We start from the raw sequence: 26,939 nt of genomic DNA on the forward strand, positions 1-26,939 counted from the left end.
CCAGGTGGCTGCGGTGGCTTCAGATTGTGCAAGAAAATATCCTTTGAGAAGGGCAAGAACAGGTGGATTATTTATGCGTAGGAGACTTGGGTTTCACCTGCACAAACATCATACAATATGAATGAAAGCCTCTCGTTTTACAAGCCAGCATGCCCACACTCACCCAAAGCAGAAAAGCCACCTGGAGTTACAAACTGAATAATGTGTACAAAGAGGTAAAATAAAATTTCCAGGCAGGACCATGAGAGTGTTATAGATTCTCAAGAGTGAGGCTCAAGTTTTCACCCAGCAATAAATGATGTTCTAAACTCCCTTTCTGAGTCCAGCAAACATTTATCACTGGCTTGGAGTTGACTAGGTGGAGGGGAAGGGTAACTAGCACCGCGCTGGGCCATCTCGCCTTACTTAGTCCAGTTCTGATAACCCTGTGAGATGGGCATTTTCAGAACCATTTTATAGACGGCATGATGAAACAGAGGCTCTGGAAGGTAGAGGAGCTTATTCAGGCCCTACAGATGGGCAGTGGCAGAGTTAGGATTCAAATCTGAGCCTGGATCCAAAGCTCGAGGGACTGGGCTTCCCTGGTGGCTCAGTGGTAAAGAATCCAGCTTCCAATGCAGGAGACATGGGTTTGATCCTTGATCTGGGAGGATCCCACATGCTGCAGAGCAACCGAGCCCGTGTGTCACAACTACTGAACCTGTGCATTAGAGCCCAGGAGCCGCAACTACTGAGCCCATGCGCCGTAGAGCCTGTGCCTGGCAACAAGAGAATCCACTGCAAAGAGAAGCCCACGCACCACTAACTAGAGTGGCCCCTGCTCTCCACAACTAGAGAAAAGCCCATGCAGCAATGAAGACCCAGAACAGCCAAATAAATATTTTAAAAAAAAAAGCTCAAGGAGTGAAGGATGAATCAAGACCCTGAACAGGAGGAAACACATCATGTCGAGTGTGGGGGAGCCTGAAGCTGGAGAGGTAGCCAGAAAATGACCCATCGCAGCTGGCAGAGGTGGGCAAAAGGCTCCTCCATGGAGAGGGAGCATCAGGACCAGAGCCCTAGGACAGAGACAGGAAGATGAAGGCGATGGGAGCGATTGGGTTTGGCTGGCCCAGTAGACACAATCAAGGGGGAAATGAAGACCCAAGCAGGACAGGTGACTTGGGGCCATATACTTCTGGGCCGTGGGTTCCAGGATGTGCACTGTGACATCTCTGTGTGGCAAGTGGGGGTCCCTGGAGTGTTTAGAGGCAGGGGGGCCTGATCAGATCTTACTTTGAGAATTAGAGCACTGTGAAGGTGTAGGAGGTGAGAACAGAGGCAGCTGGCCATGGAAGAGGAGCCAGTGCCATAAACAGGCCCAGTGGTACAGAAATAAATAGAAATTTAAACTAAGTGGCTTAATTCTCTCTAAAATAATGGACGTCATCAAAGAGATGTGTGTGCATGCTAAGCCGCTTCAGTCGTGTCTGACTCTGTGGGATCCTGTGGACTATAGCCCGCCAGGCTCCTCTGTCCAAGGGATCCTCCAGGCAAGAAGACTGGAGTGGGTTGCCATGTCCTCCTCCAGGGGATCTTCCCAACCCAGGGATCAAACCCAAGCCTCATGTCTCCTGCATTGGCAGGTGAGTTCTTTACCACTAGTGCACCTGGGAGGCCCCATTAAAGAGACAATGCGTGCTTAGTCCCTCAGTCGTGTCTGACTCTTTGTGATCCTTTGGACGATAGCCGGCGAGGCTCCTCTGTTCACAGGATTTTCCAGGCAAGGATACTGGAGTGAGCTCCCATTTCCTCCTGCAGGGTAGAGACGGACGTCTCTAAAAATGATGGACGAGACTTCCCCTGCCCTTTTCTGAGAGGATCTACTTTAGAAAACTTATAGTTCTTCATCTATTTGAAATACATGTAAATCCTTTTAAAAGCTAAATAAGCCTTTTGCCAGTTTTATGACCCAGGATATCTTTCTGAAGATCCTGGGAGCCATCTCTTTGGCATGCAAACATTCAAGGACAATAGGACCTCATCTCCTAGTTCCCGTGGGAGGGTCGGAGCTTACATTAGTGGTCACCTGGCTCCAAGTTGCACAACCACCTCATTCTAAAGATATGAGAAACTCCATTTTCCTTTGTATAAAACAAATTAACATAGAGGGTCATCCCAATATCCAGATGGATTTAGGGTAACATACATGTAATAATTAATGTTGCCAAGTTCTTTTATTTGAGAACAAATTATTGCTTATCCTGAAGATCTGTATGAATAGGCTGCATCTCCTTGGCTCATAAGATTATGAATTCTTTTCTGCCTTTGAAAATCTCTTAACAGATGGTCTGTGATGCACATCACATTCTGGTTTGGTGCTCATTTGATAATGATCGTTTTCTTTCTTATCTACCTTAGCAGAGAGGTAGTCTGGTGGAAGAAGATTATGTTTTAAAATGTTTCCCAAACATGATGGGAAAAAATTTAAAATTACCCCAACAAGGTCCTATTGTATAGCACAGGGAACTATATTCGACATCCTATAATAAATCATAATAGAAAAGAAAAAATTTAAAATATTTTCCCCCAACAATGGCCACTGTGTAGGGTGGCTCAGGGGCTTGCAATAGACACAGGGAACTCACAGGCAGCAGGGTGGGGTATCGGCCGCCAGGGGGCGCTGTGGGGGGGGGGGGGCTTAGATTTCTGGTGTTTCTCTGACGGAACTTTTGACAAATCATTTAACTTCTCATAAAAGGCAGAGGTAGGAGGTAAAAATAGCACCTACATCAAGAGCTCTTGATGCATAAATGGGTTGCTGTAGGTAAAGCACCCCTGTACAGAGCCCGGCACCCAGTGAACACAGCGGCAGGCTGTCAGGTGGTGGACAGAGGCAACACCTTGCAGTTACTGCCTGCCTGCCTGGGCTGTGTCCAACTCTGTCTCTTATTTGCCAAGTTCTTAGGCAATTAACTTTGCCTCTTGCAAAACGAGATGAACAGTAGTCTCCTCCCTGCTGCTGCATGAGTCACTTAGCTCTCAAGTGCCTGGTCCTGTGCCTGGCACAGTGAGTCCCTAGGGACCCTAGCTGCCAGGAGCCTCCTCAAGCAGGGGGATTGATTGACAGCTGACTGAGGTAGGATGACCACCTAAAAAAAAAAATCACAGTGCCAGGCCGGCAAGGAGGAGGGAGCAGGTAGCCCTTTCTTAGGGAAGCAGCTGGAGTAAAGATGCATCTTGTCTCCTCCCTCCAGGACAGGTAAAGGGCGTTTGAGGCCCCGAACCTCTGCTTAAGAATGTGTCTTCAGACTCTTTCTGGGTAAGTAACTAAGATTGTGGGGTCCATTTGGAATGAACCCTCTGTGTCTGAGGGAGAAGGGCAGGAAGGTGGATTATCACCTCTGTGGGCTTTTCAGAGCTGGAGACCTGGGGGGAGGAGACTGATGGCCACGGGGCAGCTGTAAGGACAGGGTCCTGCATCCTCAGCAGCCTGGGTGAGGCTCCCCAAGGCTGAGGGTGGTCATGGGAAGGACACACAGCTTGACCTACAGCAGGGCACAGGGGTTCCCCCTTCAGACCAGACAGCAGCCCCAGACAGGTTGAGGGGTAGGGGAGGGTTGAGAGGGAGGTGAAAGGAGGCTGCTGCTGCTGCTAAGTCGCTTTAGTCGTGTCCGACTCTGTGCGACCCCACAGACGGCAGCCCACCAGGCTCCCCCGTCCCTGGGATTCTCCAGGCAAGAACACTGGAGTGGGTTGCCATGGCCTTCTCCAATGCATGAAAGTGAAAAGTGAAAGGGAAGTTGCTCAGTCGTGTTCGACTCTTCCCGACCTCATGGACTGCATGGACTGCAGCCTATCAGGCTCCTCCGCCCATGGGATTTTCCAGGCAAGAGTACTGGAGTGGGTTGCCATTGCCTTGCTAGGGGTCTGGAAACCCACAGCTCTGCCCCTTGAGCTGGAATTGGGGGCACAGTTTGGGGTCTGTAGGAGTCCCCAGGAGAAGGCAATGGCACCCCACTCCAGTACTCTTGCCTGGAAAATCTTATGGACGGAGGAGCCTGGAAGGCTGCAGTCCATGGGGTCGCTGAGGGTCGGACACGACTGAGCGACTTCGCTTTCACTTTTCACTTTCAAGCATTGGAGAAGGAAATGGCAACCCACTCCAGTGTTCTTGCCTGGAGAATCCCAGGGACGGGGGAGCCTGGTGGGCTGCCGTCTGTGGGGTCGCACCGAGTCGGACACGACTGAAGCGACTTAGCAGCAGCAGGAGTCCCCAAGGGTTCTTCGACAACTTCGAGGGAGAAGCACCCCAAACTGGCTGGCTGGTATGCCCAGTTTGACAGACATCTAGCAGGGTCTGGTTAAATGGAAGAGAAACAAACATGCATTTTTGTACTGGAAACGTCAGGCGGGATTTCTACTCATCACACACTGAATCTGGAAGGAGAGGGGAGAGCTGACCTCCCAGATCCTGAGGCTCAACTGTGTACCTCAAGGATCAAGAAAGAGGGAAGCGGCTGATGGGAGGAGAGAGAATGCAACTGCCAGGAAGGCACCGAGTGAACGCTAAATCATGGAGTCCAGCTCCCCGGGTGACGAGGGCCCCTCAGCAGGGGCTGCGCATGCGCAGAGCGCCCCCGGGGCTATTTCCCCGCCCCCTCCAGCGGCACCTTCCCCCATTCTACCTCCCGGCCCGCAGGGCCGTGGGCACCGAGTCAGTGCATCTGGAATATAGGACTGTCAGTGAAACTCAGAACATGCAGTGGAGGGAAACCGCCCAGTGCGCCCAGGACTTTCCTATTTTAGAACTGGAAGTCCTGACCTGGGTACACCCAATGGCTGGTCACCCGCAGGGCTGATCCCTGGGCCCACATGGCTGCCAGAAGGTGGTGGCGGGGCACATTCTGTCATCTAAACTTCTTCACTGCTCTGCCCCTCACAAGTTTCCACTGCCGAGAACTGAGGGGAGAGGAGGGGGAGGAGGAAAAGGAGAGGGGAGGAGAGGAGGAATAAAGTGTGAGTTGTGAGGGGAGGAGTGAAGTGTAAGGGTGTAAGAGGAGGGGTGAGGTGTGAGGAGGGGTGAGGTGTGAGGAGAGGGGTGAGGTGTAAGGGTGTGAGGGGAGGGGTGAGGTGTGAAAGGAGGGGTAAGGTGTGAAAGGAGGGGTGAGGTGGAAAGGTGTAAGAGGAGGGATGAGATGTGAGGGAAGGGGTGAAGCGTGAGGGTGTAAGAGGAGGGGTGAGGCGGGAGGAGAGAGGGGAGGATGAGGAGTGGGATGCTGGGCACTTAATCAGCATGGCATAGCATGACATTCCTGTATCAGGAACTTGACCTGGGCTCTCTCTTTACCCCGAGTAGATCTGTTAGAAGGTAGGTGGTAAAGGGTGGACCCAAGCCTGCTCCTTTCTGAGTGAGACTGACTTGGGTTCAGTTGACTCTGTAGCTCTTCTGCCCTGGAAACCACACCTGCGCAGAAGATCAGCTGCCTTGCTAGGCGACAACCACCCCAGTAGCCCTGAGCCCTGTGCCTCACCTGGGCTCGCGGGGAGCTGTGGATGGCTCTGAGAACATGAGCATGCAGCTGGTGGGCCGCCGGAGCTCTGAGGCCTGCTGAGTGCAGTGGCTCTTGTGACTGGGCCTGTCCCTGGCAGGAACCCTGGAGGCGATGCCTAGGACTGTCACAAGAAATGCTGGCTCTTGTTGAGGACTTTGGGCTTCAAAGCCTGGGCAGCTCCCATACCTGCCTGTGTAAGTCTCACTCCCTTGCGCCTGAACTTTCTCCTGGGGGCCAAAGGGAATGGCCCCTGGTCCCCTGTGGGCCATGAGGTCTCCTTTGAGGATGACTCCCACAAAGGTGTGTTCAATGCTGTCTGCTACAGCTCCTGACAGTGTCTAAGAGTCTTTGGGCCTAACTGTCTAGTTGTACCCAAAGAAAACCTTTTGTGAGGTGCTGTGTGGGAATATCACCCCCATTCCACAGATAGAAAAAATTAAGACTGAGGGACAAGTATTTTGCCAAGTGTTCACTGCAGGGGAGTGGCAGGTCTGGGAGTGGACCCAGATGAGTCTGACATCAAAGCCACCATCGTTCGTATCCTCTTGTCTGAGTGGGAGAGCTGAGTAGACAGAAGTGTGGGGCAGGAGGACAGAAGACCCCACACTCCTGCAGCGGGGAGGCGATGGGTGCTCTGTGCTGCAGGTCCAGCTTCCCAGGGACCCTGCACACCTCCCGGACTTGCGCTGCTAAGTTAGCAAAGCAAGGCTTCTCTGTGCTTCTTTGGCTCCAGAGAAATCAGGTGTGCTTTTTCATTTTTGTTCCTTGTGTGATCCTACATTCCCATTGCTACCTGGAGTGCTCAGATGCCTGCTTTTTCCAAGCAGAGACATCAGTTCATTTGCTTTTGGTCATCAGATGCTGGAAAGTCATGGGGCTGGTGTGGCGGTGCTTTGGGTTTAAATTTCAAAAGAGGAATGGTCGCTTCTCAGCTGTCTTAGGTGTCTGTTTGCTTACAGCCCCCTAATCCTTTGGTTTTGTTTGAACATCCCTCTCTGTCTGGCTGGATGCCCCTTCTGTACTGAGATCCATGTTCTCCATCCTTGGGTCTGTCCTTCTGAGAACTTTCAGCTCTTTTCTTAGATTCTCCTCCCCTCCTTGATTCCTCCAGTGGCCTGAATTTTGGTCATTTAGGTTTTCTCCAAAGGTTATTCTCACTAGAAATTACAGATTGCTCTTGCAGTCCAACAAACACAGAGCAGCGAGTCTTTCCATCCTTGGGATCAAATCATCCTTGCCTTCAGGTGCTTCTTCCAATAAGACGTGGCTATCCTCTCCTTCACAGCCATTACCTTCTATTTCACTTGATTTATTTTGATTCCAAAAGTCTTCCTCCCAAAAGTTTGGGAGGGGGCAGTCATATAAGCGGGTGTCTTCTCCTGGAGATGCTCCCCCACCCACCCACTCACTGCAACAACATCCAAAAGGGACTTCTCTTCTCCGGGATTCCCTCCTAAACTTGACTCCCACCAGCTGGTGTCCTGCCCTCCTGAAGCTGCCCCACTCCATCCGTTCTGCTGAGAGGCTTGATGCAGAGGTGGGTCTCCTGAGATCAGGAAGGGCTGCCTCCTTCTCTCCGGTTGTAAGAGAGCAGACTTGGTCTCAGACCATGGCAGAAGGAGCCTCAGTCCTCACAGGCTCTCCAGGGAATCACTTCATAACACAGCATTTCTTCCTTGCCAACCCCTTGCAAATGACAACCCAGATGCGAGAAAGCCCAAGGGTGGTCTGAGTGGGGGCTCTATCCACCTCTCAGTCCTTGTTCCACCATGACCCCAGGTGCAGTCAGGCTCTGGGACTTTCACTGTGTCATACCCACAACAGTGATGGAGCCTGCGGCTTCCCCCTTGTAAATCTGAGGTCCTGGCATCCACTGCCCACAGTGGGTGAGGCTCCAGATGTCTCTCTCTGGCCTCCGGCTGCTGAATCCAGCTGCACATGGACCTGGAGGGCTTTGGTGACCGGGTCTTGACTTTGCGTTCAGATCACAGGGACATTTTTGAATCATTCTGGCTGACAGACTCTGGGATACACAGGGCAGAACTCATGGAGACATATGTATACAGTCAGTGTCTAGCCGGGCACACACACCACGGCTGGGGAGGCATGCCGTGTGGGGACAGGACACGGGTCTGTCCCCAGACAGTGCAGCGGCTCTCCAATCAACCAGTTTCTAGTAATTGCACTTAGTTTCCTGGTATTCGGGTCTCTGCCCTTCGGGCTCTTGAAGGTGCCATAGCGGGGACTCAGATGTGGCCCTGAGCTTGACAAATTCCCCTTGGTCCCTGCAGAGCTCCTACAGCCCGACCCAGCCAGGACCCAGCCGTAGATCCTAAATGCCTCCCCTTTGGACTGTCATCAAGTATCCACAAATTCTGGTTTCAGTCTCTGGGCTTGGAATAGCTTGTTTTGCTGTTGAATTTTGGTTTGAGTGGGGTCAGGGTTGCCATAGGACTCAGTTCTTTCCATAAGCTTTTTTTCTATCCTGGAAAATTAAAAAATAATTGGAAATGACACAAGAACCTAGGGTTAGGATGGCTAGAGAAGTCCCTGCTTATCTGCCCTCGCCTGTCCCCACCACTGTTCCGAACCCTCCAGCCGAGCCTACTGAGGGACTTTCCCCGACAATCCAGGAAAAGAGGAAATGGGGTTCAGATGGCCTGTTCTCCTGCACCCACCCCATCCTGCTATAGTGACCCCCACTCTTGTCTGATGAGACCTGGGGTCTTTCTTTTACTTGCCACACAAGCACTGAATGAACATCAACCACATGCCAAGTGCTGTCCTAGGACTGGGCACAGAGGACCCGAGGAAAAGTCCTCAGGTACAAGGGCTGGGCATTGGGCACGGACACAGTGTCTGAGCTCAGTCTGGGGGTCCAGGCAGCTGCTGGGCTGTGGGCATCCCTGGAACTCACAGGGCCCTCACCTGAGCTGGACTCAGGGGGCAGAACTCTAGATTCTAGGGGCCTTGGCAGTCCCCAGTCCATGGTGGGCCCTCAGAACAGGGAGAAAGGGGGTAGGCCTGGGGGCCAAAGCAGGAACACAGTGTGAGACAGGCAGGGTCCAATGATTAGAGATGGACCAGCTGCTGGGATGGCATCAAAACCAGATCTGCGGTCAAGGGCAGGGCAGGGGGAGAGGCAAGGGGCTTGGAATCTTTACACAGATTTCCTGGGCATTTTGTATGCAGGCCATGGACTCCTGCAGACCCCTGACCCCAGAAGCCGACTCTTTGGTTAATTTTACTGGTCCACAGGAAATAGCCTATAGTGGACCGTATGGTGAATTTACTGGTTCACAGGCGATAGAGAGAACCAAAAACCAAAGCAAAAACAGAGAGGACCTTTGGACAAAACTGTAACCACCTTTTCAAGATGAAATAACAATAGGGTGACAACCAGGTCTCCACTGTCCAACCTTATTCACTGAGAACTCCCCAATCTCCCTCCCAGGGGTGGAACGTGCCAGCGGCCCCTGGATGCCTCTAGCCCAATGGGCCTGACATTGAGCAATCTATCACAAGGCCACCTTCCACATCGCCTAAAGGAATGTTATGGTCAGAGTTGGGAGGAAATCTCCTTTTTAGAAAATATGAGTGAAAATGAAAGGATACCAACCCGAGTTCTTGGCTCACTGAAGTCATCAAGGCCACAGAATGAATGCTAGTGAGAAAAACAAAAAAAGGAACAAAAACTATAAAATAAGACCAAAAGAAAATGAGGAGGGGGGAAGAAAAGAAAGAAAGATGTAAGATATGTAGAATGGAATTCAATGACAGCATTTCACAAGAGCTAGGGCCCTGGGGGTGGGTTTGGAAAGAGACACAGGAGGTCAGTGGGCTTTAGAAGCTGATTCCACCTGAGAAACCCATTCTGTGGGATTCCTTGCCCAGGGTGGGTTACCCCACACAGTCTGCAAACATCTGGCTAATACAGACGGGGGAGATGTACACCATAGTGAAAGTGTTAGTCACTCAGTCATGTCTGACTCTTTGTGACCCCATGGACTGTGTAGCTTGCCAGGCTCCTCTGTCTATGGGATTCTCCAGGCAAGAATAAGGGTGTGGACTGACATTCCCAGACCAGGAATTTTTGGTGCTGGGGTGTGACTTTCTTGAAGAATGTGGCAGGATAGTATATATCCAGGAAGAACCCGCTGATGGTCATGGTTGATGGTCCCACCAAAGGCAGGGCATGACATGCATACAAAGATCAAGGAAGACTCCACCCAGGTCCCAGGTCACCCAGTCCCTCCAGAAGACAAACAGAACCCCTCCCCCTCCCCCATCCCTGCCAGGGCCCACTCTTCCAAGAGAGTCATTGTTTAAAATCTTTTATGCCTCTGGTTTTTCTGCTTTAAAAAGAAAAAAATATCAGGAAAAAAAAGTGGCCCTAAAGGAGTGAAAAATTGTACAGATCAGTTTGAAAATAGAGATCTTCCTTAGCTTATTTACAACTTGAGTTATTCAAAAAGAATTGCTGGTGATTCTTTTTGGAGATTAGGTTAGGAGAAACATGTCTGAATATTATCTGTGGTGTTTGAAAATAATTCATTGGTTTTTTCCCCCAAAACCTCAAGGTAATAGCTCCCCTAAATTGTTACTGAAAAAATGAACATCCAGACAGCCAACAAATTTTAAACACATTTTAGGATCACTGGAAGTTAAAGCTAGAAGGAACATTTAGAATCACCTAGCTCTTGATTTTCTACATAGGCAAACTGAGAGCTGAGAATGGCGAGGTCCTTGCCGAGACCACCCTGTGGCATGTGGTGGGGAAAGAGTTCCTGACAGCTGACCACGGTGGCTGGAGTTATTTTTCCACCAGCCCAGGCCAATAGTGTCCATGGGGAAATCCTTGAAGTATCCTTGAGACGCCCTGGGCTGCTCCAGTCCATGGGGTCACAAAGAGTCCGACAGACTGAGCAGCTAATACTCTCACTTCAACTTATCGTTATGGCTTCCCAGGTGGCACTAGTGGAAAAGAATCTGCCTGCAATGCAGATTCTGGTTCAATCCCTGGGTTGGGAAGATACCCTGGAGACGGGAATGTCAGCCCACTCCAGTATTCTTGCCTGGAGAATCCCATGGACAGAGGAGCCTGGTGGGCTACAGTCCATGGGGTGGCAAAAGAGTCCGACACAACTGAGCGACTAACACTTCTGCTTTCACTGGCTGCTCAAAATAACCGCAGAAGTTGTGTGGGGGCGGGGGGAGTGGTGAGCAGCTGTCTGATAGGGATTCTGCCACTGCTTAGTTGCTTCAGTCGTGTCCGACCCTGTGCAACCCCATGGACCGTAGCTGCCAGGCTCCTCTGTCCATGGGGATTCTCCTGGCAAGAATACCAGAGTGGGTTGCCATGCCCTCCTTCAGGGAATCTTCCTGGCCCAGGGATCGAACTCGAGTCTTCTGCATGCAGGCAGATTTTTAACAGCTGAGCCACCAGGGAAGCCCAGTGGGGACTCCAGGGGTCTGCTTAAACCAAATTCCTAAGGGGTTTCCAGGGCACTCAGGAGAACCGGCCCAGATCCTCCAGCCATTACCCTCTGCTGCCCCCGTGAGGACACTGCCGGTTGTGCAGGCTGGGAGGCCCTGGGGCTCCAGGTACAGTAGGGAAGACGCCAGGAAGGTGAGTTAATCTGTGTAAAAGCTGACTTTTAGGAGAAAAAGCTGGGGTAGCCTCTGAAGAGCTGCACTATCTCTTTGGGCCATTGTGTTTGATTCCCTCTAGAAAGAGTGGGCTGTCATCCCATTTGCAGACAGCCCTGAATCTGCCCTCTGGTGGCTTTCGTGACTTTGGCCCTGCTCTGTCCATGGAATGAGTCAGCTTCTTCTCTCCAAAGATCAGCCTCAGACACCTGAAGCCCAGAAACATCCTTTCTCCATCTTCTTTTCCAGGGTGGCAGCACATCATCCTTAAAGCTTTTTTGACGCATGTTGTCCCCAACAGACAACCCCCCCCAAAGTTGGGGTCAGAGTCCATCACCTATTCCCAAACATGAGCTTACCTCTACAACATAAAATGTGCAATTGTGGATTTTCTGTGTGAGTGTATTTGTGTGTGTGTGTTAGTCCTTCAGTCATATCCAACTCTTCGTGACCCCATGGACTGTAGCCTGCCAGGCTCTCTGTCCATGGAATTTCCCAGGCAAGAATACTGGAGTGGGCAGCCATTCCCTTCTCCAGGGGATCTTCCTGACAACCCAGGGATCAACCCGGGTCTGCCATATGGCAGGCAGATTCTTTACTGTCTAAGCCATCAGGGAAGTCTGGGTTTTCTACTCATCTATTATTCATCCTGCAAACATTTGATGATGCCCTATTTCATGGCAAGAACTGTCTTGGATAAAGAGATAAATAAAAGCTGGTCCCTGAACTCAAGGAAGTCCTGGCCACTGGGCAGATGAACAGGAAATGGTAAGTGCCCTAACAAAGATACCGCGTATATGGATTCATTTATCTGTCCGGACCAGCAGTATGTGGCAGGGGTGCTGGTAGGGTGACTGTGGAATCCCTGGAGACCCGGGTTATCCCTCCCCAGCTGTGGGATTGTGGACAGGTGTTTGAATCTTTCTCAGGCTCAGTGTCCTCACCCGTAAAGTGGGGACAACCACAGGGGCCAATGGGACTGGGCATCAGCCTCACTTCCTGCTGGAAGGAAGAGACTTCCCTGAAGGGAAGAATACTCATTGGTTCTAGGCATAAGTGTCATTTAAGGAGAATGAGTCCATGGAGAAAGTCACTTCACCCTTCCCAGTGAGGTAGTGTCAGAGGGGTTCAGACTTTCTTCCCCAGAAAAGTACTTATTTCTTGGACCTCCAGTATGGGGGATACGGGCACAGAAGAGAGGGCTGAAGACAGAGCCTGTTCCTTAGGCTTCATGAAACTGACAGAAGAGAATACTCCACGTGAGCGGTTCATGGAAGATGCCAGGGGCTGGCGCGAGCTCACACCACCTACCTTTTCCTCCAGTTCTTTCAGGTGTCGCTTCTGGATTTCCAGCTTATCCTCCAGTTCTCGCACTCTCTGCAACACATTAATTTCTGTATCAGAAAAAGTAAATTTTCCAGGTTCAAATCTCACTCTTCATTGTTTGTCTAGTGTAGTGTGTAAACAGCGACTCATTGGAAATGAGTCGGGAATGACTGAAGGCAAAAGGAGAAGAGGGCGGCAGAGGATGAGATGGTTAGATAGTATCACGGACTCCATGGACACGAGTTTGAGCAAACTCTGGGAGATAGTGGAGGACAGGAAAGCCAGGCATGCTGCAGTCCATGAGGTCAAAGAGAGTCGGACACAACTTAGCAACTGAACAACAATAAGCTGCTTAACACACAAACAGTAAGTGGGCAACTCGACTCACTTTTATATGTTGAACAGCCTTGTCTCTCTGCCCCCTGAATCAAGACTGAGGGCCTCTTCAGCACTCAGGAGGCTCCCTCAGGCCCCAACGTGACTCTATTCTGACCTCTCACTAAAAGTAGATTTTTGCCTGTTCTTGAAATGCATGGAAACAGATTGCACTCTTAAGGCAGGATCTTTTGAAAACATAAACATCAAGATCAGACCAAGACATGAAGGTGCCTTTTGGGCAGGTCAATAAAGCTCAAGGATTTGAAGCAGCACCAAATGACATGTCTAAGATTTATTTAGCTGGAGCCTGGGAGCAGGGGCAGAGGAGATGAGTGTTGATGGGGGGCATGGCTGCAGCATCCACCCAGGTTCTTAGAAGGTTTAAGGATGACAAACTGTCCCCGTGAGCCTGGGCCATTCCTGGTTTTAGCACTGAACGTCCAGAGTCTTGAGAAACTCATCAGTCCTGGGCCAACAGGGAGAGATGGCCGCCTGCCTGGCTCTGCACCCACCGAATGCTCCCTGGGGTGCACACCCACCAGTGCTTTATCAATCTGTTCCTTCCAGTTCCAAGCAGCATTTCACCAGGAGGTCTGGCAGGTATGACCTTTTCCAGTTTGTCATGTGTCCAATAGCACTTCATCACCCGACAGGGTTGATACGCTGGGACAGCTACTAGCCTTACCAGTCCTGAATGCAGACGGACACCTCATTCCTTGGGAAAAGGCTGTCGGACTGATGGCCAGGCAATTTGCATCAGCCCGAATTAAGCTTGTAGACCCATCCTCAGGCCTGGAGAAACCGTCTGTCCAGATTCCTAAATTCAGATCAGCATCACCTGGAGGCCCTGTGGATCCCAGAGGCCCTGCCCCAGAGTTGCTGACTCATCAGTTCCAGGGTGGGGCCTGAGAAGCTGTGTTCCCCACAGATTCCCAGGTGATGGGGATGCTGCTGGTCTGGAGATCCTACTCTGAGAATCACCACTGTGGGCACATGTGCCCACTCAGCAGGTATGGCACAATAGGCCTAGGGCCTCAAGGGGTTTATGGTCCATCAAGTTCAGACAATGGAACTATGCAAATACATGGATGATGCCCTGGATAAATACAGATATCACAGAGAAAGTCAAGTGGGGTAGGGAAAGGGAAGGGGTGTTACTTTATATGGGGGCTCAGGGAAGGTCAAGCTTGAGCAGAGAGGTGAGGAGGGTAAAGAATTGAGGTGTGGGCTGGGGGGCCTGGAGGAGGCATAGAATCTAGCCCATGGTGGTTTTCCAGATGCAGGAAAGAAGGAATCCAGGCAGAAGAAATGAGATGTGTGTGCAGGGAGCTGGGGGTGCCAGGGGGCAGAGGGTCTGAATGTTCCAGTGAGAAGCTTTCCGGTGAGGAGCTTGAAGATTTAGGGGTGTCATGGGGAGTTTGTGAAGGGTTTTAAGTAGGGAAATGATGAGATTTTGATTTTGGAAAGATCACACTGGCAGCAAAATAGAGTGAATTGAAAGAAAAAGGAAGTGAAAGTCACTCAGTCGTCTCCGACTCTTTGTGACCCCATGGACTGTACAGTCCATGGAATTCTCCAGGCCAGAATACTGGAGTGGGTAGTCTTTCCCTTCTCCAGGGGATCTTCCCAACCCAGGGATCAAACCCAGGTGTCCTGCATTGCAGGTGGATTCTTTACCAGCTGAGCCACAAGGGAGGCCCGTTCAAAATGCTTAAAGCTGGCAGAGTATGTGCTCTATAAAGGAGACCGGATATGTTTCTAACCCTCTTCCGCCTGAGGGAGACAGTGACCGCTCCTCAGAGATCCCCTTGCAAGGCGGGGATCGTCTAAGAATGAGCACAAACTCAGCTAGACTCCGGTTTGGATCCCGGGCCCCAAATTTACCAGCTGGTGGACTTTGGGGTGTCATGTAATCAATTAATCTCTCTGTGGAATTCCTCTTCTGTAATAACTGCACTGTGACCCTGTGACTCTGGGGATGAAATGGGCACCCAGGGAACAGTGCCTTGGAAATCACCGTGCCACATGGAGGGGGGACAACCTCTTATAGTTTTTGAAGGATTTGCAAAAATCTCCCAGGAACAACTTCTGGGCTTTGAAAATCAGTCTGAGTTCCTTTGTATCATTTTTTTAGATCCCAAATATAAGTGATGTCATGTGGCATTTGTCTTTCTCTGTCTGAGTTACTTCAGACAGAGATTATTTCAGACAGAGAGATATTACCTCTGTATAATAATCTCTAGGTCCATTCATGCTGCTGCAAATGGCATTATTTCATTCTTTTTAATGGCTGAGTATGAAACTCCAGTACTTTGGCCACCTCATGCGAAGAGTTGACTCATTGGAAAAGACTCTGATGCTGGGAGGGATTGGAGGCAGGAGGAGAAGGGGACGACAGAGGATGAGATGGCTGGATGGCATCATGGACTCGATGGACGTGAGTATGAGTGAACTCCGGGAATTGGTGATGGACAGGGAGGCCTGGCATGCTGGGATTCATGGGGTTGCAAAGAGTCGGACACGACTGAGCGACTGAGCTGAACTGAATATTCCATTATATGTATGTACCACATCTTCTTTATCCATTCCTCTGTAGATGGACACTTAGGTTGCTCCCATGTCCTGGCTATTGTAAATAGTGCTGCCATGAACATTGGGGTGCATGTATCTTTTCAAAGTATGGTTTTCTATGGATACATGTCCAGAATCGGAATTTCTGGGTCATATGGTAATTCTATGTATAGTTTCTGAAGGAACTTCCATACTGTTGTCCATAGTGGATGTACAATTTACATTCCCACCACCAATGTAGGAGGGTTCCCTTTTCTCCATCTCCTCCCCAGATTTATTGTTTATCGATTTTTTGACAATGGCCATTTTGACAAGTGTGAGGTGATATCTCATTGTAATTCTGATTTGCATGTGAGTCTGGGTGAACTCCGGGAGTTGGTGATGGACAGGGAGGCCTGGCGTGCTGCGATTCATGTGTCCGCAAAGAGTCGGACACGACTGAGCGACTGAACTGAACTGAACTGAATAATTAGTGATGTTGAGCATCTTTTCATGTGCTCTTTGGCCATCTGTATGTCTTCTTTGGAGAAATGTCTATTTAGATCATTTGTCCATTTTTTGAACTTACTTACAAAACAGAGACAGACTCACAGACTTTGAAAACAAACTTATGGTTACCAAAGGGAAAAGTTGGGGTGGGAGGGATAAATGAGGAGTTTGAGATTAACATATGCATATGAAATATATTATCAACAAAGACCTACTGTATAGCACAGGGAACTCTACTCGGTATTATGTAATAAATTATATAAGAAAAGAATCTGAAAAAAGTGGAAATATGTATATGTAAAACTGAATCACTTTGCTGTACTCCTGAAACTAATACAACAGTGTAAACCAACTATACCCCCAATATAAAGTAAAAGAAAAAAAAAAGATTAAGTGAAAAAATTATCTTTATCTAAAAAGAAATCAGCCTGAGAAGCTGACTCTCATTCTAGTCTTTCATGACTTTTAAAAAAAATAACCAGGGTCAGCCTCTCACCTGGTTATGGGAGGCTGGAAGGGGCAGTGTTCAAAAGAGTTTTGCCATCACATCCCAGCTCTGCCACTTCCTGGCTATGTCTTTGGGCAAGTTGCTTACCCTCTCTGAGCCTCACTCATTTCACCTGTGAAACTGCATCAATGGCCCCCACTCAGAGGGTTGGTGTGACCCTCAATGAACCAACATTTATGGAGCCTCCTCTAAGTGCCAACACTGGTCTGTCTCCCTGCTCTGGAATACAAGCCTCAAGAGGGCAAGCGCTGTGTCCCCAGCCCAGAGAACAGTGCCTGGCATGCAGATGTCAGAAAAGTTACAAATGGAAAGTGTGACATGCAGCAGGAAAAGCTGGTGAGAGAGGCAGCCGATGCATTTGTAGAGGTGAGCACGGGGCCCAGGGGTGTCAGGATGTCAGGTTATGCAACCTAGGCTTCATCCTCTGGGAACTGTGGAGCCAGGGTGGGTCTTTGGGGAAGGGTGGTGCTACTCTGTGTTAGGAAGCCTTCTGGGGTGCAGTGGATGGATTGGCTGGGACAGAGGTTGTGCGGTTGGGGAGGGACAGGACAAAGCAAGCTGGCATGAGTGGATTAACTCCAATCTTCACTACAGCAGAACATGGTGTAAATGTGCCGAATGAGTCTGTTGGGAAAGGGGCCATGTGCTGATTAATTTTTTGCCCTCTGCATCCACTTTTCCCCTTAGTTAACAGCGCTTGAAAAATAAAACGTCCATTGGAGTCACACTGGTGACGTCACTGCATCCCATGGGCTAGATGCAGGCAAGACAGACCGCTGCAGCCCACGGCAAACTCGGATGTGTCCTGGTCAAATCAGGCATCTGGTGCCCCAGGCTGGGTCAGATACGGCCGAGTGCTGCCAGAGCCCCTGACGGTGCTGTGCTGTGTTGTGTCGTGTGTTATATGTGCTATCTTGTGTCGTGCTCTGAAAGTTGTGTGTTGTATGTGCTGCAGCTCCAGGTGCTCAGCCAACACCTAGCAGGTGCCAGACATCAGACTGGCTCAGGGGCCACGCCCATCAGAGGCGGGTCGCTCAGGAGCCACGCCCATCAGAGCCGGCTAGCTCAGTAGCTGGCGAGCAGATCACAGCAGCACAGGAGCCCAGGGGCTCCTGCAGGGGCTGCCCGGAGTCCCTTCGCCCAAATCAAGAATGGAATGAAGAGCTCGCGTTCATACCTCCAGTTCCCCTTTCCCCTTTGGTCACGACCCTTTCACTCGTCAACCAAATGCAGTCAGCTGCGCCTGCCCCGCCCCCGCATCCCTTTTTCTGCACTCAATGGGAATCCTCGCTTCTTAGTCCTAACCGGGTCCTCTGCTGCCTCGGACAGAAGGCACTTCTCCACCTGCTCCTTCTTCCAATTCTCTGTCTCCCTCTCCTTCGGTGCCATCGACTCCCACTGATTATCTAGATCCTTCCTCACTGGCAGGATTCCTTATGAGCTATAGAGCCTTCAGGCACATGAGTTAACCTTCCTGAGTCTCAGCTTTCGCATCAGGGAAACGGAGGTAATCGTCCCACCCGCAGGAGTGCCATGGGGTAAGAGATCTAAAGCAGTGAGCCTCCAAGGTCTGCCAGACCCTGGGGCTGCCTCAGCTCCAGCAGCACGACGGGTCCTGGGAACCAGGCCCCCGTGTGCTCAGCAGCACAAGAGGCTCACACAGGACGCCGCACACACTTAGGAATATCAAAGTAAACCGGCCAGCCGGCGCCCCTGGTTACAAGAACCTGAGTTTAAACAGAAGACGGATGCTGGAGGAAGCGGGGACGCCTCGCTTTGGTTTGTGTTATCATTTGGCAGGGTGGGGACCTTGTTCAAATGTATGATTAGAAACAGTGGGCGGTATAGTGTGCCCGTGAGCAACCCCCCGTCCATCACTGAGGGTTCGCTGGGCTATGAGGGCGTCCACGGGAAGACACCCCCACTTCACGGAAACCTGCTTTACGGCCAGCTCTCCAGCGAATGGGCCCTCAGAGGTGACAGTGTGCCGACAGGGGAAAGGAAGGGTGGAGAAGTGGAGACGATGGACAGTGGTGCCCAGCGGGGCGCCTGCTCCTACCTGCCAGGTCCTTGTCACTACCTGCTGGCCCCTCCCCCTACCTGCCTGCCCCTCCCCCTCCCTGCTCGGTCCCTCCCCTTACATGCCCATCCCCACCCCTACCTACTGACCCCTCCCCCTACCTGCCTGTCCTTTCCCCTACCTGTTGGCCCGTCTCCCTACCAACTGGGCCTTCCCCTCCTTGCCCGCCCCTTCCCCTCCCTGCCTGCCTTTTGCCTTACCTGTCGGCTCCTCCCCTATCTGCTGGGCCCCTCCCCCTACCAGTCCCTCCCCCACTTGCCTGCCCCACCCCTACCAGCTAGGCCCCTCCCCCTGCCGGCCCCTCCCCTACCTGCTGGGCCTGCTGCAGCAGCTCCATGCGCTCCCGCAAGATCTGACTGTCGAACTCCCGGCTCTGCCGCAGGATCTGCCGGCGCAGCTTCTCCACGGCGGCCTGCAGGTCCTCCCGCTGGCCCTCGCTCAGCGCCTCGCTGGCCCTCCGCCCCGGCTCCTGCTGCAGCGCATCGTACAGCGTGGCCTCCAGCTCCTGGATTTTCTGAGCGACCCACATGACACAGACAGTGGGAGGTCACAAGGTGGGGGGGACAGGAAACCCCAGGACACTGCAGCTGAGCGAGGCTGAGCGGGGGGTTCTTGGGCGGGGTGGGGAGGCATGCAGCGGGCAGAGCAGAGCGGGGTGGGGTGAGGGAGCCCCTTCCAGTTCCCTGCACACAGTTTTGAGAACATGTCTTACTCTATTCAATCAAGATGCTCTGCTCTCTACAGATAAAGAAAAAATAGTCATAATCTCTCCTTAAAATATCTGATTCAAAGAGAGGTTTGGACTCGTCTTTATTTTTATCCTTGGCTTCCAATTTACTGTCTCCAGCTTGGGAAACAAATCTCTTTTATCTGGAGTAGCGTGGGAAAATGTGTTCCAAATTGCAGGCACTTGGCGTTCAGCTGGCTCATTAGAAAAGCGATTTCAACCCCAAGCAACTGGGGGCAATGTCCTCATTGCTCCCTAATCCCCACAAAAAGCAAGACTCCCTTGGTTAGCGAAGCACATGAGAGATTAGTAGCCAATGGAGGGGATCTTTGTGAAAGCTCGGAGTTTTCATCCTGAGAGGAAGTTATTTCTTTTCAACTTCATGGTGAGACACTTAAAAACAGTTACCTTATAGGAATATCTAGGGATGAAAGAGAGAAAGAAGTATTTCCTTCTCTTTTCCCCTAAATCCCCACCTGAATCTCTTGCTAGGAGCAGCTCCTTCTTTTCCCAAGATGCTACTGGCCAACAACCAGTTTTAATGGAAACTGCCAGGAAGAGGCAGGAAGTGGTATGAAGCAGGGGGTCAACACAGGTAGCCCTTTGTGCCTGTGGCCATCTACTCCTGTAGTCTCCCCCGTTTCAGCACAACTGTGCTAACTCTGCAAGGGAATTTCAGGCCCACCAGACCAATTTTAGCCAATAGGCATTGGCTTCCTCTCTCCCAATTCCAGCGATCACCCCAGGAAACTAGAAGGTGGGAATGTGTCCACTGACACGGCCAAGGGGTCCCCATGGAGTGGGAGCTTGCCTGTGCCTGCTGACTGCCCCCCTTCAGCAGCCGAACTCCTAGGAGACCCCCAAGTGGCCAGTTTCCAGCCAGGATCTCACCATCCAATTCCAGAAGCTCCACTGTGGCCCTGTGCCATCTCATTCTGCACGATGACAAAGGAACACAGGTGTGCGTCTGGCACCTGCTCTCCTCGCTTCTGCCTGGGCACATGGCACTGCCACCCTCAGGAGCATTTTACTTCCCTGACTCTTGAGGTCAGCCTCACACTGATTACGGCTCCAACCTCCACATGTGCCTGAAATCCCACTCGAGGCTTTGGAATAGTCTTTTTCCTTTTTTTTTTACATGTGGATCATTTTTAAAGTCTTTATTAAATTTGTCATAATTTTGCCCCCGTGGTTTTTCTGGTTTTCTGGCCTTGAGGCATATGGGATCTTAGCCCCCTGACCAGGGATAGAACCCACACCCCCTATAGAACCCACACCCCCTCCATTAAAAGGCAAAGTCTTAACCACTGGACCACCAGAGAAGCTCCTGGAATGTTCTTCAGGTAAGAATGTTGCTTCTACCCAGCAACAGGATCAGCCTGCCCAGGGGTCTCCTCTACAGAACCAGGACTCGGGTTCTCAGGGTCCCCCAGGGCCTTTCTGCACACAGCACTTTGACAGCCAAGGGTGGACACCGAGTTTCCCAGAGTGTGCTGGGGAACACCAGCCTTGCAAGATGTCCTTTAAGAAGAGGGCCCAAGAACCTGTGAACTTGACATATGACTTCCTCTGTTCCTCTTGGAGTCTCAGCCCATCCTTAAGCATATTAAGGAGCCAGAGGTCAACAAAATTACTCTCCCTCTTTTTTTTTGGCCACAGGTTTCCATGTTATCCCCTCAAATAGTATTCCTCGGAACTTACTGGGGAAGCCTAGGGGAGCACAGAGATGGTGTACAATGCAGCAAGAAAGGGTATTTGCAAAAGGATAGAATCAAGATAGAATAGATAGATAGAATCAAGGAAAACCCAAAAAAGCGAAAGAGAGGGAGAAAAGAATGAACATGGTCTCATTTTTCAGTTGCTCTGACCACCATTACAACATTGTATGCCCAGAAATGACAATCGAGAGGAAAACACCTTGTTTTGATGAGGCTGAAACCTTCCCGACCTTCACCATCTGCGGCTCCCTGCCCTGGGGGTTCAAGCCTCCGGAGACTGGACATGAAGGGTCAAGGGTCAAGGGGAGGCTGACCAGCCTTCACGTCCAGAATGTCCTGCCTGTGCTAAGCCCAGCCTCCTGCTCTCTGTCTTTATGGAAGTGGGGATTGCAAGTTAATGTTTAGTTATTGATTCTGCATTTGTTAGGTGGAAACCCTCTTTGTCAAAAGATTTAGCTACAAATGATCTAGGCAAAGTTTTGCTCCAGATGTTGCTATTCACTGCTTCTTCCTGAAAAAGCACCCTTGAGCTCAGAGTTCTCTCTGATGTGGGGAACATCCAGGAAACGCCCCCTCAAAGCCATATGACCTATGAACCTGAGCGTGGTCCCTCCTTACACTCATCACCTGGAAGCCACAACTGGTTCTGTGACCCAGGCTTGATGTTGCACAGAACCTCACGACAAATAATTCTTGTTCTGATGATCACCTGCCCTCCACTCACTGCTTTACCTCTGTGTTCTTTTTTTAAAAAGATAGTTTTGCCACGCCATGCAGCATGTGGGATTAGTTCCCCAATCAGGGATCGAAACCCATGCCCCTGCAGTGCAAGCGTGAGTCTTAACCACTGAACTGCCTGGCAAGTCCCACTTCTGTGTTCTTTTGTGACCGTCTCTTTTTCCTACTTATGGAAAACTTGCTCTGGGCTTTAAGCATGTAAATAAATATTAATAAAAATATTAATAAGCAGAAAGTTTCTTTTCCTTCATTTCAAATGGTTACTAGAACTGAGTGTGTGTGCTGAGTCGTTCAGTGGTGTCCAACTCTTTGCGACCCAGTGGACTGTAGCCTGCCAGACTTCTCTGGCCATGGGGATTCTCCAGGCAAGAATACTGGAGTGGGTTGCCATGCCCTCCTCCAGGGGATCTTCCCAACCCAGGGATCGAACCCAGGTCTCCCACATTGCAGGCAGATTCTTTACTGTCTGAGCCACCAGGGAAGCCCAGAACTGAATAAGTATGAATAAGTATGCCCAGAGAAAATGATCAAGTTAAGTAAATATTTTGGAAAAATCATGACTGACTTGGAAAAAGTGACCATTTATCTGTACAGTTGTTCGGGTTGAAACCGAAACGCGGAGGTGGCATTGGGATCTTGCCCACTCAGCACCGCACGGACCCCACATTTAGCCATCAGCCCCCAAGGGAGAGCAGCCTGTAGTGCTGAGTCTAAAGAACCAGAACATCCAACCCACTTCCGGTCCTACCAGGTAAGCCTGGTCGAGGGCCTGCTTCCTGTAGTCCAGCTCCTCCTCCAGGTAGCCCTTCTGCCTGCTGAACAGATCCTGAAAAAGACAAGGTGCCCAAGGTCAAGATCAGCACAAGGACCCATCACCAGGCAGCTCTTCAGAGCCAGCCTACTCACACTTGCTGGAGAGTGAGTCAGTTCCACTGAGGTGGGGACCCATCAGGTGCTCAGGTGAGAAGGGGTGTCAGGTCTGCCCTGGTTGCTCCTGTGTGAACCCCCAGCAGGAGCCTCCCAGGCCCAGGAACCTCCATCAAGCCTCTCCCCACACCCCCAGCTTCCTTCCTCTTGGGTGCCTGGCCTGGTTCCCAAGCCCAGGTTGTAGGAATCCCTCTGAAGACCATCTCAATAGTTCTCTGATGTGGCTCTTTCTCCCCCAACCAGCAGCATCACCCACCTCCTGGGTACTCTCCCTGCTGGATATGTCCTCCCCACCCTCCATCACTCAGTCCCCCCAAGCATGAGTTCTCCAGAACCCCAATATCTTCCTGTTACTGACTGGAGGGTTTCAGGGTTAGAGCTCAGCTGTTGCAGCCACTTGGTTTTGTAGAGGAGGAAACAGAGGGCCAGAGAGGACCAGTGCCTTGTTCTAGATGCCACGATTCACTGGTGATGGAGGTGGACTAGACACCCAAGCCTGGGGATTCAGCCCAGGGCTCTTCCCATGCCACACGCAGCTTCCAGACCTCAGGCTCTTCCTTATTCCCCTCACTTCTACTTGGGGAAATTGGTCTTTGAAAGCTCAAGAGCTCTCTCTTCTGGGCAGCCTTCTCCAACATCCCCAGACTGGGTATGAGAGATCCTGCTCTATGCCCAGGGGCCCTGGTGAATAGCCACCATCACTGTTAATCAGGTGCCCACAGGTGCCAAGCACCGTGTGATAATGGGCTATATGTCCAGCATCGCTCATCCCTCCAGCTCATCGAGATGGAGATAGAAAACCCCATTAGCCATAAGAAAAAGGAGGTCCAGTGTGTCTCTCCCAAACTCATGTCCAGGAAGGGGCAAGCAAAGACTGGAGCCCCTTCTTTGTGTCTCCGGAGCCCCTGGTCCATTTGCTTCCATACCACTGACCTGCCTCTCCTAAGTTTCTCATGCTGCACTGTGGCTGTCCGCTCCCATGCACATGTCCCCATGGGCTTTCGGGCTAGACCCTCAAGGCAGGGATGCTGCTATTCATTACTGAACCCCTAAAACTGTCATAGTTTCCAGGATCACAGAGGCTCCAAAAATATGTATCAAGTGAATAACTGAGTGAATGGATGATGACCACACAGGATAGGGATGAGAGCAAAAGCAAAATTTAGAAATGCATGCAAATCAATACAAAACACACATAACTCCTTCCCAGGAAGTGAGTTATCTGCACTCTGTCAACCCCTCCCTCCCAGGGTTGGGGCATGTCCTTTACCTTCTCCTTCTCCAAGTCTAGCATCTTCTGGGTCAGGGCCGCCTCCGTTCCCTCTATTTGCTTCAGCCACTGGAAAACAGCAGGGACAGAGGGCACAGCTAGTGAGAACCAGTGCCCATCGTCGGGCCGCCCTCCTCGAGGAGGCTCCTGGCCCAGAGGGGTCCCCCCACATGTCCCATGGTGGTCCTTGAAATGGAATTTCATAGTCTGCACAGATGTTTCAGCTTCAACAGATGTATGCTCAGGAATCATGGGTACACACGTGTGCATATGTACGTGAAGGTGGGTGTGAGGCGTGTGTCCAGGTGAGCCTGTATGTAGAGGAGGTGTTGGGTATGCACGATGGATCCGTGTGGAAGGCTGCAAGTGTTTGCCCTGAGAGCCCCCCAGGTGGGCGGGTGAGCCTCCCTGGGTGCTTCCTTGCCATGTACTGGCGGCTTCCCGCCTGGGACCTCACCCAGCCCCCTCACGACCACCCTGTGGAGAAGGCAGCATCACTCCACGTTGCAGGCGAGGACACAGCAGCTGAACTAAGTCACTTGTCTAAGGTCACACAGGTGAGAAGCGGGGATTTTGTACCCTGCCCGCAGGTCTGCACCCCCACAGCTGCTCCCTGCAGCCACCTGGGGCATGTCTGAACAGCCAGGGGCACCGTGGGGTACAGGAATGAAGGGGGTTCTGACAAGGCAGGCTGTGATGGCCTGAGAGAACCCGTGGGGGCACCTGCATGGGCTGGTGATGGGGGTGTGTCTGCCCCTTCTCAGGTCTGGGCTGGGGGTGAGCGGGCACAGGCAGCTGCCCCTTAAGTGTGGGCATGCAGGTGTCTCTTTACGAGGAGCCCACCTGAGAGCCAGGGGGGAGGTCCAGGTAACTGGGTAACACTCTGTAGAGTATGTTTTAGGGTGTCCAGGAGGGTCGGGTTTGACATCATGTATGAATATTCACCTCCTCGTTGCTAAAGCCAACAGACGACCTCCCTGCCGTGGGGCCCGCTGGCCAAGCACCTAGGGACGGGCCCATCCTGACACCCCAGACCCCTTGTCCTCCTCCTCCTCTGGACATGGCTACCCCTCCTGGACTCTCGGGGCCCTCAGAGCCCCTGTCCTTGGTCATCCTCTCTCCCCGAGGGGTCCTCCTTCAGGGGTTCTCACCTCCCTTATGGGTTCTCCCTCTTTGAAATGTCTCTGAAATGCCCCCTTTTAGGCCAGACATGTCTCCCACAGCCCGATGTGTCAAGCCCCTGAGAAAGGGCTCACTGGCCCCCCTATATAGGGAAAAGCCCCATCTCACCTTGACCCTGGAAGGGAAAGCTGAGAGCAACCATAGCTCCTCCCCTTCACTTCCCGTTGTTGGTGCTACCTCCTCTTGATTCAAAACCCCGCCCACCACTCTCCATTGCCACCGCCCAAGGCAGGCCCCCTCTCAGCCCCTAAACTTGTGTCTAACCCCAAATCCCCTTCGGCCAGTGTCTTCCCTCAGAAACACTTAGCATCACCTTGTGGACCTTCCCTGCTCCCACTTAAAGCCCCCCAAGCTCCTGACAACGCTGGGGGAACAGCCCCGCCTTCCCTCACCTCAGGGCCTCTGCCCACCTCCTCTCTCTGCCCGGAACGTCACCACTTCTCCCATCCCCAGCCTCCACCCGGGTCTTTATAGAGGTTAACACCTACTCAGCCTGTGGACCTGTGTTAGGTGTCGCTTCCTCCAGGAAGGCTTCCCTGGTGGCTCAGACGGTAATTTGCCCACAATGTGGGAGACCCGGGTTCAATTCCCTGGGTCAGGAAAATCCCCTGGAGAAGGAAATAGCAACCCACTCCAGTGTTCTTCCCTGGAAAATATCATGGACGGAGGAGCCTGGTGGGCTACGGTCCATGGGGATGCAAAGAGCCAGACACGACTGAGCAACTTCACTTTCTTTCTTTCCTCCAGGAAGCCTGCCCTGCTTCCTGAGTTTGTGGGGTCCGAGGCCTTCCACGGATCCCGGCACAGCACTCAGCTGACAGATTGCTGCTTCCCTTGTCCCACCACATGGGGTGTGCTCTGTTAAGTTTCCTCACCCAGCCCGGGGCCTGGCCTGAAGCAAGCACCTGACAGTCACTTCCTGAAGGAAGGGGGTACGGGGCTGAGGAGGTGTGTAGCGCACATGCTGGGTCCATAGCAGGAACAAGCCTAGATAAAGCTGCACCCACAGAGCCTCCCCCTAGAGTTCACGTTTGCTGGGCCCCCAAGGGTGGCTACAGAGGCAGCCTTGGGAGCAGGTGCCCAACGCAGCATTTCCTTAGACTAGGCTGAGCGGGTGTGCAGTGTCTTAGAAACTGGGAAACGTATTTTTTACAAGGAATGAAAAAGACTTTCTTTGTACTATCCTAAGGCAAGCAGTCATAAAATGAATAAACTAAAATGGAAAAAGAGTCCAGTTTAGAATCCTTACAACAAGCTGCTCTTTGCTTTTATAGAACATGATGTCTAGTTTTTTTCTTATTGCTAAGAAAAAAGATTTGCTATGCACATTATGCATTAAAAAAAAAACTAAAAAATTTTGCTTTGTATATTAGCTGTGCTGTACTTAGTCGCTTAGTCGTGTCCAACTCTTTCTGACCCCATGGACTGTAGCCTGCCAGGTTCCTCTGTCCATGGGGATTTTCCAGGCAAGAATATCGGAGTGAGTTGCCATGCTCTCCTCCAGGGGATCTTCCTGACCCAGGGATGGAACCCAGATCTCCCACATTGTAGGCAGATTCTTTACCGTCTGAGCCAACTGGGAAGCCCAAGAATACTGGAGTGGGTAGCCTATCTCTTCTGCAGGGGATCTCCCTGACCCAAGAATCAAACCAGGGTCTCTTGCATTGCAGGCAGATTCTTTCCCAGCTGAGCTACTAGGGAAGCCCAAGAATACTGGAGTGGGTAGCCTATCCCTTCTCCAGGGGATCTCCCTGACCCAGGAATCAAACCAGGGTCTCCTGCATTGCAGGCAGATTCTTTATCAGCTGAGCCACCAGGGAAGCCCACTTACAACAGGCACAC

General features: G+C 51.4%; 1 protein-coding gene across 1 annotated transcript in view; it reads right to left on the bottom strand.

Moving 5' to 3' along the window:
• Positions 1–5,545: 5,545 nt before the first annotated feature.
• The window catches only part of JAKMIP1 (janus kinase and microtubule interacting protein 1), a 158,181-nt gene continuing 136,787 nt past the window's right edge, over positions 5,546–26,939 (bottom strand). The window contains exons 17-22 of the mRNA XM_044945663.2: positions 23,916–23,984; positions 22,467–22,544; positions 18,846–19,049; positions 12,495–12,560; positions 9,154–9,198; positions 5,546–8,019 (exon numbers count right to left, since the gene is read on the bottom strand). Coding sequence (XP_044801598.1) covers positions 7,990–8,019; positions 9,154–9,198; positions 12,495–12,560; positions 18,846–19,049; positions 22,467–22,544; positions 23,916–23,984 — 492 coding nt within the window. The 3' untranslated portion in view covers positions 5,546–7,989. The remainder of the gene's footprint in view (positions 8,020–9,153; positions 9,199–12,494; positions 12,561–18,845; positions 19,050–22,466; positions 22,545–23,915; positions 23,985–26,939) is intronic.

This window comes from Bubalus bubalis, chromosome 7, assembly GCF_019923935.1.
Source record: "Bubalus bubalis isolate 160015118507 breed Murrah chromosome 7, NDDB_SH_1, whole genome shotgun sequence".
Classification (NCBI taxonomy): Eukaryota; Metazoa; Chordata; class Mammalia; order Artiodactyla; family Bovidae; genus Bubalus; species Bubalus bubalis.